This window comes from Anopheles arabiensis, chromosome 3 (genome assembly GCF_016920715.1).
Source record: "Anopheles arabiensis isolate DONGOLA chromosome 3, AaraD3, whole genome shotgun sequence".
NCBI lineage: Eukaryota > Metazoa > Arthropoda > Insecta > Diptera > Culicidae > Anopheles > Anopheles arabiensis.
Genome location: NC_053518.1, coordinates 56689947 through 56704022, shown reverse-complemented (window position 1 = coordinate 56704022; position 14076 = coordinate 56689947). Strand labels below are relative to the sequence as shown.

Below are 14076 nucleotides of genomic sequence, written 5' to 3'. Positions count from 1 at the left end.
TCCGCCAAAATAATCTGGCCACACTGCATGGGATGTTATTGACAACACACCACTGTCAAATACACGCTCGCGTGGTTGCTTACCTTTACCATTCTACGTCAGTTGTTTTGCAATCAACGAAAAATCTGATTTAATTCCAGCAAATATTTGGTTTTTGTCTTACTTTTTGCAGGTATGCAATTAAAAAGAAGTACATTAGTCCATTGTCGTTTATATAATTTATTCATACGAGGTGTAGAAATTCTTATTACAGCAATACTATGACGAATCCGGCTGGCGGTCAGGACAACGGGGCTGCTGCTGCCCCGGTGAAAACCGAAAAGCAGTTGAAAAAAGAAGCAGAAAAGGCAGCCAAGCTGGCAAAACTGCAGGAAAAGCTGAATAAAAAGCAACAGCAAGAGCAGCAAGCAGCCGAAAAGCCAAAAACTGAGGTTCGTTACATTTCAGAAAATTGCATCATGCTAATGGTACTATTAACATATCCCACGTACGTACGTTGCAATGCTGTCAATTAGAAAGTCCAAAAGCCCAAAAGTGAAAGGATACAGCGTGGACAGTTCTGTATATCTATTTGCTGCATTGTGTATCAATACTTCTGCTATTTGACTCTTAAAGTTACTAATATTCAATGTTAAAAATATTTTTTCGTTTTAGAAAAAAGTAAAAGAAACTAAGGTTGTTGCAGTATACTCTGGTTCAACCAAGGAGGGAGAGAAGAAAGATCTATCCGGTCCATTCCCCGACGCCTACAGTCCGCAATATGTGGAAGCAGCATGGTACAGCTGGTGGGAAAAGGAGGGCTTTTTCAAGCCTGAGTATGGAGTAAGTGTCATATAATTGTGTTAAATTCCTGCTATAATCGTTTTTATTCATTGGGCTTTTTCCTGTCTACTATCCAAGCAGCGCAAGCTAAACAACCCGAAGGGACAGTTTGTGATGGTTATACCGCCACCGAACGTTACTGGCTCGTTGCATCTTGGTCATGCGTTGACCAATGCCATCGAAGATGCTATTACTCGGTGGCATCGGATGAAGGGCCGCACGACTCTGTGGGTCCCGGGATGCGACCATGCCGGAATTGCAACGCAAGTCGTGGTAGAGAAAAAGCTCTGGAGAGAGCACAAACAAACGCGACATGATTTGGGACGTGAAAAGTTTATCGACAAAATTTGGCAATGGCGTAACGAGAAGGGAGATCGCATCTACCATCAGCTGAAGAAGCTGGGCTCGTCGTTCGATTGGGATCGCGCTTGCTTTACAATGGACCCAAAGCTGTGCAAAGCCGTCACGGAGGCGTTTGTGCGGATGCACGAGATGGGCATGATTTATCGAAGCAGCCGGCTGGTGAACTGGTCATGCACGTTACGCTCCGCTATCTCGGATATCGAGGTAGACAAGGTAGAAGTGAGCGGTCGTACGCAGCTGAGCATTCCCGGGTACGCGGACAAGGTCGAGTTTGGTGTGCTTGTATCTTTCGCATACAAAGTGATTGGGAGCGAAAGCGATGAGATAGTAGTTGCAACGACACGCGTTGAAACCATGCTCGGCGATACGGCCGTGGCCGTGCACCCCAAGGACACTCGGTACCAACATCTGCATGGTAAATTCGTTCAGCATCCGTTCTGCGATCGCAAGCTTCCCATCGTATGTGACGAGTTTGTGGAAATGGCGTTCGGAACAGGAGCGGTGAAGATAACCCCCGCACACGACCCGAATGATTACGACGTTGGCAAACGGCACAATCTACCGTTTATAACCATTTTCTCCGATGATGGAATTATTGTGGGTGACTATAGAAGCTTCACTGGCATGAAGCGGTTTGATGCGCGCAAAGCCATTCTGGTCGCTCTGCAAGAGAAAGGTCTGTACCGTGACACGAAAGATAACCCGATGGTGGTACCCGTCTGCTCTCGATCGAAGGACATTGTGGAACCGCTTATTAAACCGCAATGGTACGTTAAGTGCAGCGAGATGGCTGCCAATGCGACGGAAGCAGTGCGCACGGGTGCGCTTGCAATCACACCGGATGTGCACAAGAAAATCTGGTATCACTGGATGGATGAAATCCGCGACTGGTGCGTTTCTCGCCAGCTATGGTGGGGTCATCGTATTCCGGCCTATCAAGTGGTTTTCAAGGATCCGGCAAAAGCACCGAAAAATTTGAGCGACGAAAACCTGTGGTTTGTTGGCCGTACGGAGGCAGAAGCACTCTCAAAGGCAGCTAGCACGTTGAAGATGGATAAAGCGCTGATTAGCATGAAGCAGGACGAAGATGTGCTTGATACATGGTTCAGTTCGGGTTTGTTCCCGTTTTCCGTGTTTGGCTGGCCGGACAATACGGACGATCTGAAGCTGTTCTATCCTACGACATTGTTGGAGACTGGTCATGATATTCTGTTCTTCTGGGTTGCCCGGATGGTGTTCTTTGGCCAAACGTTGCTTGGCAAGCTACCGTTCAAGGAGGTATTCTTGCACCCAATGGTACGCGACGCTCACGGGCGCAAGATGTCCAAATCGCTCGGTAACGTAATCGATCCGATGGACGTTATAACGGGTATCTCGCTCGAGGGATTGCATAAGCAACTGTACGACTCGAATCTGGACCCGAGAGAGATCGAAAAAGCAAAGGCGGGACAGAAACAGGACTATCCGAACGGTATACCGGAGTGTGGCACTGACGCTCTTCGATTTGCGCTTTGTGCGTATATGACTCAAGCGAGAGACATTAACCTGGATATTCAGCGCGTACAGGGCTACCGTTTCTTCTGCAACAAGCTGTGGAACGCGACGAAATTTGCCTTAATGTACTTCCCCGGAGCGGAGAAGTACGACATCATCACATCACTGGTAGGTCTACATAGGCGTGGTTGGGCACGTTAATGCTGGGTTTAATCGTTTCATACGTTTCTCTCACAATTGCAGGATGGTTTGGAAAGCAACCTCGACCGGTGGATTCTATCACGCCTTGCCGGGTGTATTGAAACTGCAAACCGGGGTTTCGAAAAGTACGAGTTTGCCCTGGCGACAAACGCTTGCTACAACTTCTGGCTTTACGATTTATGCGACGTTTACCTGGAGTGTTTGAAATCCGTTTTCCAAACGAATGATGAATCAGCGAAAGCATCCGCCCGTCGCACACTGTACACGTGTCTCAATTTGGGTCTGAAATTGCTTTCACCCTTCATGCCCTTTATTACGGAGGAATTGTACCAACGACTGCCCAGGGGCGATTTTGCCACGGTTGCTAGTATTTGTGTTGCATCTTATCCGGAGCAGACCGACAGCCCTTGGAAGGATGAATCGATCGAAAAAGGATTCGAATTCGTGCAGAAAACGGCTCGGGACATACGTTCGGCACGAAGCGACTACAATATTCCTAACAAGACCAAAACCGACGCATACTTCATCTGTAGCGATGAAGGAGTACGCAGCGCACTGGAACGGTTCACTCTCGAGCTGGAAACGATGGCATTCTCGCAAGTGCACTTTGGCACTGTGCCTCCGGCAGGCTGCGCGATTCTGACCATTTCCGGTCAGTGTGTGGTGCACCTTATGCTGAAAGGCCTGATCGAGGTTGACAAGGAGATCGAAAAGATGACGAAGAAGCAGGAAGCCCTGCAACAGACGATTGCAAAGTTGCAGCAAGCAATGGCTGTTCCGAACTACGCGAACAAAGTGCCGGAAGATGTGCGGAAAGCTAACGTCGAAAAGCTAGACCAATCAAAGGTAGAAATCGAACGTTTGTCTTCAGCAATCGATACACTCAAACTGATGTAATCCAAGCGCATTTGGCACGTGCTGCCGTTATTTTCACAATCAACCTGCATCGCGCACATTATTAAGGAGTCGGTTTACCCTTCATAAACAATCGTTACATAAAAGGATGATTTATCACCTGAATGTTATACTTCTCGCTGGCAATAAACGCTAATATCATTAGTATGATGAAGATTGTTTTCGTAACTATCAAAATTATGTGTTAATTTTATTTTTTGCTATGTAAAACGTATTAAGGAACTGAAAGTGGGTACCTATTGGAATTGGGATTATTTTAAAAAGGGGTAAGGAATAAAATTCAAAACAAAAACCGTACAACGTACAACTAGGACAATTTTGCCAAGATAAACACTGCAAGCTAACCTTTCGTTCAATCTTTCGTGAAATTTGTCGAATGTCGGACGTCTTGTGAAAGTGACAACAGTGCTCACATTTTAGTTTAATTTCATCAATATGAAACACTATGCCTTAGCCAATTGTTACTGTGTCTTTGAGAGAGAAAAATGTCATAATTTGATAAAATATTTCTTAATAACAATTTACCCACATTTTTTAGGTAATACACTACAGCTTCAATATTTCTACAGTTTAAATATACACAGAATGACGTTTATTGGCAAAAGCAACCCTCGTCACTAATGGTCTAACCTGATGAATGATTATTTTTGTTGACATCAAATAGCATTTCCATATCTATTGTCCTTCGGTACTGAGGAAAAATACTGCACAAAATATATTTACATTTATTCTCCGTATTTATTGTGGAATAAGCCGATTTGTGGTGTACCAATTTAGTTTACTTGTGCGCTGTTAACAAAAGCCATGGAAGAAGATTTACCGACAGAATTTGATTTAATTGTAATCGGAACGGGTGAGTCATCGCTCTAACAAGTCGTAGTGCGTTTGTGATACCAAATTAACTCTGCGTGTGTGACTCCTTTCTTTCCATGTAGGCCTCACGGAATCGATCATAGCGGCTGCAGCCAGTCGCATTGGGAAAACGGTTTTGCATTTAGATACGAATGACTATTACGGTGGTTACTGGGCCTCTTTCAATTTGGAAGCATTTCGAAAGTATCTTAACTCGAGCGCAACTCAAATTTCCACCGCGGTAGAGGCGATCAATAATAATTTTCTCCCACTGCAAGCACAACCAACATTGGTACGAAACGTCCAAGAGCAATGGTACAATTTCACCGAAAAGGGCGATGTAGATGGTTGGAACCGGGAAAAAATTGAGCAAGAGTTTCGCAAGTTTAACATTGACTTAGTTCCAAAGCTACTTTATGCGCGTGGTTCAATGGTGGAACTTTTGATATCGTCCAACATTTGCCGCTACGCCGAATTTCGTGCGTTAGACCGAGTCGCCACCGTTTGGGATGGACGCATTACGACGGTGCCGTGCTCACGATCGGATGTGTTTACCAATAAGGAGGTGAATGTGGTTGAAAAACGGCTCCTTATGAAATTCCTACAGAGCTGTGTCACGTACGAGGAGGATTCAGAAGCGAAGGAGGAACTGGACGGGAAAACGTTTCTGGAACACTTGCAAAGCCACAAGTTAACACCGAACCTAACCCACTACGTGCTGTGTGCAATAGCGATGGGAAATGCTCGCACGCCATGCCGGGAAGGTATAGCGGCTGTGAAAAAATTCCTCATGAGTCTCGGTCACTATGGAAATAGTCCGTTCCTTTTCCCGGTGTACGGGTGCGGAGAGATACCGCAGTGCTTCTGCCGGCTGTGTGCCGTTTTCGGTGGAATCTATTGCTTGAATAAGGCTGTGGAAGGCATACACTTTGAGCAGTGCAACGAAGGCCTCAAATACGATTCAGTTAAATGTGGAAAACAAAACATTACATCGAAGGGTTTGGTCGTAGGGCAAGGGTATACGTCGCGTGCGGTATTCAGTAAAAGTACACCGGCGGAAGGCGCAGCCCAGAAATTGTGTGGGAATTTGGCACGTGCCGTCATCCTTACCAATGTGCCTTTGGGTGGTGCGTCGCAAAACCCGGGAGGGGGTGGGGTGGCAATCATGAAGCTTCCTCCCGCAAACAATCATCAGGAAGGTGCTACCATACTCCAGATGTCCCATCCCAGTGGAACCTGTCCCAAAGCAATTTGTGAGCATTATAAAAACTGTTAACTCAAATCAACATTACAGAATGGCTTTTTATTGTATTACTTTTTTACAGATCTTATACACGTGACCACATTGGCTGTGACGGAAAACCCGGAAGAAGATCTGAAACCCTACGTAGCACAAATTCTCAGCAAGGATTACCTGCCCGCACCGGAAATCACAAATGAAAATGCCAGTGCCACTGAATCGGAAAGCGTTAAGCGTGAAAATACTTCTTCAACCATACTTTATGAAGCATACTTTAACATTCCCAGCTGCCTTGCATGCGCTGAAAATGCAAATTTATCGCTTCCTGTGGGAGTACGCCTCGTATGCGGTCCATATCACGAGCTAGACTATGATCAAAGCATAGAGCAAGCTAAAACAGTTTTCCACGAAATTTATCCCGACGAGGAGTTTCTGCCGAGAGCACCAGACCCAGAGGAGATTATCATCGGCGAGGAGGAGCCGGTACCGGACCAGGGAGACTCTCTCCAAGACAGCAACGAACCGGTTGACAATGCGAGTGAATGTCGTGAATTAGAATCTGAATCTACCGACGCGCAGGAAGCGAAGGAAGATGCCGTCGATAAAGCGGAAGAGTGCACTGAGCAAAAGTAATGGCAAAAGACCATAGTCGGGAGATAAAAAAATATACTGCCAACTATACACATTGTTTAACATTATTAACATAAAGTGGGAGATATAAAAATCCTATCGCTTCGTCGCAGCATCGCCGATATAAAAAAATAAAGTGAGCATTTGAGCTTGAGCAATATTTGACAACGTGTTTCTATATTACATAGATACTAGTGCTACAGAATATTTATTTATGGTACATTTTGCTACCTACATATCTTCTGCAGCGACAAAACAATGGCAACTACTTTGAGCTGTAGCTCACTATCAAATGGCTAGCTTTTCTACTTTCCAAATAGACAGAAGAGATATATGGTAGGTAACTAGAAGGTGTGAGCTAGAGAAGGGAAGAATGGTCTGGTAATACATTTTTTCTTGAATGTATTTAGGAATTGCTTTCACCAAATCATAGACAGATTATATATAAAGAATGTATTTGTGAGAAGAACTCTTTAAGTTGCTTTGAGTTTAGAAGAATGAACTTAAAACAGAAAACAAACGGGTTTCTCCTAGCCCAGTGTCAACATAATCACCATAAAGGCAAAGATGGCTCTTTTACAATGGGTTAATTATGGCACAATGGGGTTTATTAATTCACATTATTTCCTCTACAAGCAGATGCAGAAGACAGAAAATAAAAACGAACAAATAGTTTCCTAATCACAGGTAGAGATTTTGAATTTCCAAATGTCAGATGCGATACCTGTCAAGTTAATCGAATGATTGTACCTGTTTACCTGTTGTTTGTGTTCGGCTTGCACCTGTTTGGTGGCGTTCAAACAAAGCGGCTCATTCAATAAACAACTTGAAAGTGTTTCTAAACTATATAGTGAATTAAAGTTATCTGTTGTACGTAATTATAGTTATTTGAAAAGTTTACAGTGAGTAATTAAGCGGACAAATGAGCCGTTTTTCAAGAAGTACATTCAGTTCATCAATCAATCGGCGGTCCAGCTCGGCAAGCAGAACATCGCTACCATAGCAACCCAATGTTCATGGTTCGAAGTAAACAGAATATTTTCAGTCTGACTGGATACGCAACCTTTTTTCGTTCGGTATCGGCTAAACAACTAAATTTTAAGAAATATGATTAATATTGCGAAATAGTTGAACCAAAAAAGAGCCGTGTTAGAATCATCTCCAACTAAGCGTAAAGATAAAAATGAGCAGCGAAAAGGTAATTGGTGCACAGCATATCCGGTAATTTTAGACAGGCAATTAACGTAGCGGGGTTCATTATACGCTTGGTATAGGTTCTTTATCGTCATGAGGAGCCGCACGGTCAAGGCGATGTATACTTCTTGTGGCAAACTGGCGCCTCGGCACAACTGTTGGCTAGCACCGGCAGCGATGGCACAGTGGCTATATACAACCGCCAGGGGCAACTACAGGAACGGATTGTACTGCAAGGGTATGCTGCGTTGTGGGTTCACTTGAAGCCAATATTCTAACCTCCTTGTACTTTCTAGGCTATGTGCTGGATTTGCCTGGGATCGGGATGGTGACGTTCTAGCGATGATAACGGCCAGTTCGCACCAGCTTATTATCTGGGATTCGAATTCGCAGAAAAAACAAACGGTAGACATAGGACTTCGCGATCTACCAAGCTGTATAATATGGTCCAAAAAGATAGCCATTCTTGCAGTAGGTACGGCTCGCGGCAACCTGTCGATTTACAATCACATCTCCACGAAACGCATACCGATACTTGGCAAGCACACAAAACGCATCACCTGCGGTGCATGGTCGACGGAGAATATTTTAGCTCTGGGCAGTGAGGACAAGTACCTTACGCTCAGCAACGAAGAGGGCGACACGTTGCGGTCGATCCAGCTGCGAGATTGTCCGAGCGATATGTACTTTGCCGAAATGAAAACGGACGAACGTGTTCCGGGAGAAAATACGATCAGTATGATATTGGGGAAACGGACACTCTTTCTCTACCACTTGCCCGAGCCGGACTCACCTACGGAGCTTGGGTTTCAGCAGCGCTACGGATCGTTACTGCAGCATAAATGGTTTGCCGATGGGTATATACTGCTGGGATTTAGCCTTGGTCATGTTGTAGCTATTTCGACTCACCCGCGTGAGGTAGGACAGGAGCTATGGCAGGTAAAGAACCATCGCGATTCGCTCAACAGTATTGCAGTATGCAAGGAGCTGGAGCTAATTGCTTCTTGCGGCGATAACAAGTAAGCAAGCGTTATTAGTATGCCCGAATGGTATGAATCTAACCGCCAGAATCTAACCATTTCGTTCCCACTTATAGTGTAAAAATCCATTCCATGACTAATCTACAAGAAACCGTCAAGATTCTCAGTTTACCGGACCAAGCAGCGCTAAAGCACGTCGAATGGAGTGCCGACGGCCAGTTGCTTGGTGTTACTACGTCACAAGGAGCAATTTGCGTGTTTGTAACGAAGCTACATTCCCTATACGCCGTTGCTCCACCACGGATAGCGCTTTTGTCGAGTTTGGCGGAGATTGCAATTTATCACTACACGCCCGATCGTCAGAAATCGCCACCGGTGCTTATAACGCTGGAAATTGAACCATCTTTCCTGACGATCGGTCCATACCACATGGCATGCGGTATGAACAACCACGTTTGGTTCTACGATCTAGGCCGGTCGATGACTGACACTCCGCTACTACTTGGTGATCGAGAGTACATGTCGGAGATCAAACAGGTCGCTCTTAGCTCGGAATATTGTGCTGTTCTTTGTGGTGGACAGATTATGTTGCATACGGTAAGATATGGAAGGTCGCGGTAAGAGTTTAGTAATAATTAGCTGTTAATAATATAACTTTAAACATTACATTTAGATCGAATCTTCCACCGAAACATCGCAGAATCGAGAACCAAAAATATTTCCCGACGAAATACGCGGTATAGCAGAGTCGGTTATCACGTGCCTTGGGCTAACGAATGATTTTCTTTGCTTTGCTACAGACGTAAGTGAAATAATGTTGACGGTTATGAATTACGGAAATGCTCGTCATAAACCTTGTGTTGTTATTGTAATTTCAGCTTGGAAATATTATTTACTTTTCGCTTGAAAACTGGTCCACGGTGTTGCAGTTTCGCCATCAAGCTGGCATTCGTGCAATTTATCCGGACGTTGACGCCACTCGGCTGGTATTTATCGACGACCACAGTCAGGGTTATCTTTTTATTGCCGCATGTGACGAAACGTTGAGAATACCAGATTTCCCCAAACATTGCACCGGTGTACTATGGGACTATTCTCAGCCACACATTTTTGTGGCCAACGATCGAAACACATGCACCACGTATGCATTTGTGCGAGTGTCTGTTAAAGGGAAGATGGTTGAAAAGGTCGGTACGACAAGTTTGATCAGTGAACAGACACCGCTCATGCTTTACGATGGAGATCTGTGCCTGCATGGTAGCGGAGGAAAGCTAACTTCGATCGTACTGGACACGCACGCCAACAAGCCGGGCCGGGATGTGAAGGAGCAGCTACGTACGACGAAACTCATGCGCAAGTACCCGGATGCCTGGGAATTATGTAAACTGATGAATGATATTGACGAATGGAGGGAGCTAGGAATGGCCGCAATCGCAGATTTAAACATATCATTTGGTAAGTAAGAAATCGACAAAACCGGTTGTTGTGAAGCAAGTGAGTGAGTGTTTACCGCATATTTTTTTGTTTATCAAACCTATACAGCAACGAAAGTTTTTCGCAACATTGGGGACGTTGCAATGGTGTACGCGCTAGAGGACCTCAGCCAAATCGAAGACCTTAACACGCTGGCCGGTTTTTGTGCTGTACTTCGGAACGAAATCGAGGAGGCTAAAACACTGTTTGCTAAAAGTGGCAACCCGTCCGAGGCGCTCGAGTTGTGCCGGGATCTACTCCAATGGGAACAAGCCATGGCATTGGCCAGTACGCTTGCTCCGGAACAGCTACCCTTTCTGGCGCGAGAATATGGAGCACAATTGGAATTTACGTAAGCATTGTGGAAATTGTTCTGCTTACTTTCGTGTCAATTGTAAAGACGAAAATGTTTTTGTTCACAGAGGAAATCACGCAGAAGCGTTAATGAACTTTGAGCGTGGCCTTAAGCATACTGAGACAGGATCGCCGGAATCGAAACAGCAGCAACACGAGCAGCACGTGAAGCTCTGCAAGGCCGGCATTGCTCGAACGAGCATCAAATGTGGCGATGTGCGACGCGGGCTTCAGCTGGCACTGGAGCTAAACGACAAACAAGTGTACAACGATTGTGGTGAAGCAATGGTCGCAGCAGGGCACATGGCTGAGGCAGCATCTATGCTGGAAAGGGGAGAAAACTGGGACAAGGCAGCGGAAATATTCATTAACTTGAAACAGTGGAAAAAGGTGGACAATATCTTGCCCAACGTTGTGAGCCTTAAATTACATGCAGCTTACGGTAAAGCAAAAGAAGCTGAAGGCCACTACGCTGATGCAATCAATAGTTACCAGCTGGCCGGAGATCTGGACGGTGTAGTTCGAATATATCTACAGCACCTAGACGATCCCCATTCGGCTTCGGAGATTTTGCTTGAGACGCGATCGGTAGAGGGTTCCAAGATGTTATCGAAATATTTTGAGCAACACGGTGATTATGAATCTGCAATACAGTTTCTAATACTGTGCGGATGCATAACGGAAGCATTCAGCATAGCCCAAAAGCAGAACAAAATAGTGTACTATGGAGAGGTACTAGAGCAGAGCGCTGCTGCGAAACCGAGCGATTTTCTGCAATTGGGCGGACATTTTGATACTGAGAAGTACACGCTATTAGCCGGCAAGTACTATTTCCTTGGGAAGGAATATTCCAAAGCACTCAAACTGCTACTGAAAGCTGCTTCGGTGGGAAATGAGGAAAATACATCCCTCTCGCTAGCGATTGATTGCGTAGCATCGGCAGGAGACGAAAAATTGTCCAACGTCCTAATTGAGTACCTGCTGGGAGAGTCGGATGGTGTACCGAAAGATCCAAAGTTGTTGTTTCGGCTATATATGGCCAAACGCCAGTTCAAGGAGGCGGCAAAGGCAGCAATGATTATTGCCAATCAAGAGCAGATTGCCGGCAACTATCGCAGTGCCCACGACTTGCTCTTTTCTATGTATCAAGAATTGAAACGCAACCATCTGGCCATTGCAACGGATATGAAAACGACGCTCGCTCTACTCCACCGATACACATTGGTCAGAATTCATGTGAAACGGGGAAACCATTTACTGGCAGCAAAGTTATTGCTGCAGGTCGCAAACAACATCTCTCAATTTCCCTCACGTACGTATACGCGGAGTCATGGGAGATCTAGGTATGTATCACAATTTTAACCAACATTTCCTTATCTTTCCAGATGTTGTTCCTATTCTGACCTCTACCGTCATAGAATGCCATAGAACTGGGCTTCGAAAATCTGCCTTTGAGTACGCGGTCATGTTGATGCGCTCCGAACATCGGAGTCAGATCGACAGTAAATACATCAAGAAAATTGAATCCATAGTGAGAAAGGCTCCGCGTGGACAGTTGGAGGATGACGGCGAGCAAGAGTCGAGCCCATGTCCAGTTTGTGAGACGCCGCTACCTAACATGCATATAGTTTGCGGGCAGTGCAAAACAACATTACCAATTTGTATTGCGACGGTACTATCCTCCATAATGTGAGATGAGTTCATTGAAATAATAGTGGAAACATTTTGCTTTCTAGGGACAGCACATTGTTCGTGATGAAGTAGCGGCATGCCCCGAGTGTGATTTTCCTGCAATGAAAGTGGAATTTATAAAGTAATTATTATTGTTACTTATACATTCAGCCCATTACTCATTTCGCTCTTGCCTCCGTTTTTACAGGATACTCGAAACAACCAATAATCAATGTGCAATGTGTGGAGAAGAAATAGATGCTGGAAGACTGGTAGATATAGATGACATTCAACCTTACATTAACGCTGGTACTTAAGATCTCACATGATGTATTTGTGATGAAAAATTGAATTAATATTAGTAGCTCTTGTACCTTGTTTTTTTTTTAATTTCTTTTATTTAAAAGTACACAACCTAGTTTAAATGTATAATATGTATAAAACTAAACCATGAAACCGAGAATATATGTTTCTCTAACTACGAAAAATCGTTTTAAATCGCTAGAAGCAAACGATAACGGTAATACATTTTACAAAGAAGTTTTTTTAATGAACATTTAACTGCAAAAAACGCTGAGAAACGTCTATTAATCTAAATATTTCATTTCATTTAATTTTTATTCATCACAGTGAACTAACTTTGCCAGTGGCAACCGAAATAACATCATATTTTAGGCAACCGGGCTATCCGGGTAGTCAGCAAATTTGGAGGCTTAAAACTGTATAATGCGTAATCTAATATAAACTGCAATGTTCAAATTAAAAATTAAATCATTTTTTCTAGTTTTAACAACTATAAAAAATGGCTCTACTAATAGCCGTTATTATGTTTTACTATTTCAACGGTCACATCCTCTTTTTCTTAAACATAAAAAACAATAATAATTATTGTACGTAACACATTTGTTGGGAAATAAATGACTTCACAGTTTTTACAATTGATTATTGGATGATCTTATTTATGAAACATGAAATATTTATGTTAAAATAGGTAAATGATTTTTTTCCACACAGCTTTTTCTCATAATATATGCACTTTTTAATAATTTTATATTGAACTGGATTGAATAAACATATTTTCAGCTATAACGCTCTCTATCACGCACACGTTTCCTGTCTGGATGCTCCTTGGTGCATAGATGCACTATAGGGGAAGGTAGGTAAAGACGGACACGTTGAGGGAAATGGTAAAAATCTAGGGATATATAAGTGCAACGATCTTGAAAATGTGCATATATTATCTTACACTCATGTTTTATCAGAAAATGTGTTGAAACTTTTAAGTTTCCATCGATTTTTGCGTATTTTTCATGAATGAAAAACATGATTTTTTTCGTGCGGTTTTGAAATGTTTGGGTAAGACGGACACCTGATATGGAAAAGATGGACACCATGAAGGGTAAGATGGACACCTGTAGAAAACGTTGGAAAGTGAAGAGTTTTACAGTATTTTAACAAATTCAATCGCTTTCCACGTCCTGGTACGTTTATAAACCAATTTTTGGCCTATTGCAACGACGATTCATTCAGCTGTGGTTTTAGAAATTGTAGGCACCGCTTCTAATATATCGTAGAATGCAGAATCTAAAGCATTTTTGAAATATCGCGCACTTACAGCTGACGTTGCTCCGGCTTACAGAACAACAGTCTAGAACTGCCTTTAAGGAAATTACTACGCGAAAAGACCACGACCCCAGTAATTTTTGAGGGACTTGTTAATAGTTTAATCCATGTTCCACCATGTCACAATTCAACATTTGATGTTTGTAATCCCATAGAATTTCTCATCTATTCATGATCAATAAATTTGGTGTCCATCTTTCCCTACAACAAGGTGTCCGTCTTTCCCGCTTTGGTGTCAGAATGTTTAAACCACCAGAAAACAAT

The 14076-nt window shown here is 43.6% G+C and overlaps 3 protein-coding genes across 4 annotated transcripts; all 3 read left to right on the top strand.

The window, feature by feature from the left end:
- The first annotated feature begins 40 nt into the window (after positions 1 to 40).
- On the top strand, positions 41 to 3972 carry LOC120902630 (valine--tRNA ligase). 2 transcript variants are annotated; one of them, XM_040311513.1, is made up of 5 exons: positions 41 to 172; positions 239 to 431; positions 655 to 822; positions 904 to 2847; positions 2923 to 3972. In XM_040311513.1, exons 2-5 carry the CDS (start codon positions 261 to 263, stop codon positions 3775 to 3777), a joined length of 3138 nt encoding a protein of 1045 aa, XP_040167447.1. In that variant the 5' UTR covers positions 41 to 172; positions 239 to 260; the 3' UTR covers positions 3778 to 3972. The 2 variants fall into 2 exon arrangements, with proteins under 2 accessions (XP_040167447.1, XP_040167445.1); XM_040311511.1 differs by having other exon boundaries at positions 901 to 2847.
- Positions 3973 to 4440: 468 nt separating this feature from the next.
- LOC120902412 (rab proteins geranylgeranyltransferase component A) lies at positions 4441 to 6679 on the top strand. Its single transcript, XM_040311131.1, has 3 exons — positions 4441 to 4648; positions 4731 to 5900; positions 5973 to 6679. The coding sequence occupies exons 1-3, from the start codon at positions 4600 to 4602 to the stop codon at positions 6518 to 6520; spliced, it is 1767 nt and encodes a 588-aa protein (XP_040167065.1). The 5' UTR covers positions 4441 to 4599; the 3' UTR covers positions 6521 to 6679.
- A 509-nt stretch (positions 6680 to 7188) lies between these two features.
- LOC120902411 (WD repeat-containing protein 19) lies at positions 7189 to 12677 on the top strand. Its single transcript, XM_040311130.1, has 11 exons — positions 7189 to 7715; positions 7792 to 7949; positions 8008 to 8730; positions 8808 to 9288; positions 9365 to 9493; positions 9570 to 10146; positions 10234 to 10516; positions 10587 to 11830; positions 11904 to 12190; positions 12255 to 12331; positions 12398 to 12677. Exons 1-11 carry the CDS (start codon positions 7701 to 7703, stop codon positions 12504 to 12506), a joined length of 4083 nt encoding a protein of 1360 aa, XP_040167064.1. The 5' UTR covers positions 7189 to 7700; the 3' UTR covers positions 12507 to 12677.
- The last annotated feature ends 1399 nt before the right edge of the window (positions 12678 to 14076 follow it).

Bases quoted from the DNA above. Each gene is read 5' to 3' on its own strand.
- LOC120902630 (XM_040311511.1), top strand. From the start codon at position 261: ATGACGAATCCGGCTGGCGGTCAGGACAACGGGGCTGCTGCTGCCCCG. The intron at 432-654 runs GTTCGTTACATT...TTTTCGTTTTAG, and splicing joins CCGAAAAGCCAAAAACTGAG to AAAAAAGTAAAAGAAACTAA. The intron at 823-900 runs GTAAGTGTCATA...CTACTATCCAAG, and splicing joins TTTTCAAGCCTGAGTATGGA to CAGCGCAAGCTAAACAACCC.
- LOC120902412 (XM_040311131.1), top strand. From the start codon at position 4,600: ATGGAAGAAGATTTACCGACAGAATTTGATTTAATTGTAATCGGAACG. The intron at 4,649-4,730 runs GTGAGTCATCGC...CTTTCCATGTAG, and splicing joins TTTAATTGTAATCGGAACGG to GCCTCACGGAATCGATCATA. The intron at 5,901-5,972 runs GTGAGCATTATA...ACTTTTTTACAG, and splicing joins AACCTGTCCCAAAGCAATTT to ATCTTATACACGTGACCACA.
- LOC120902411 (XM_040311130.1), top strand. The intron at 8,731-8,807 runs GTAAGCAAGCGT...TCCCACTTATAG, and splicing joins GCTTCTTGCGGCGATAACAA to TGTAAAAATCCATTCCATGA. The intron at 12,191-12,254 runs GTACTATCCTCC...TTTGCTTTCTAG, and splicing joins TACCAATTTGTATTGCGACG to GGACAGCACATTGTTCGTGA.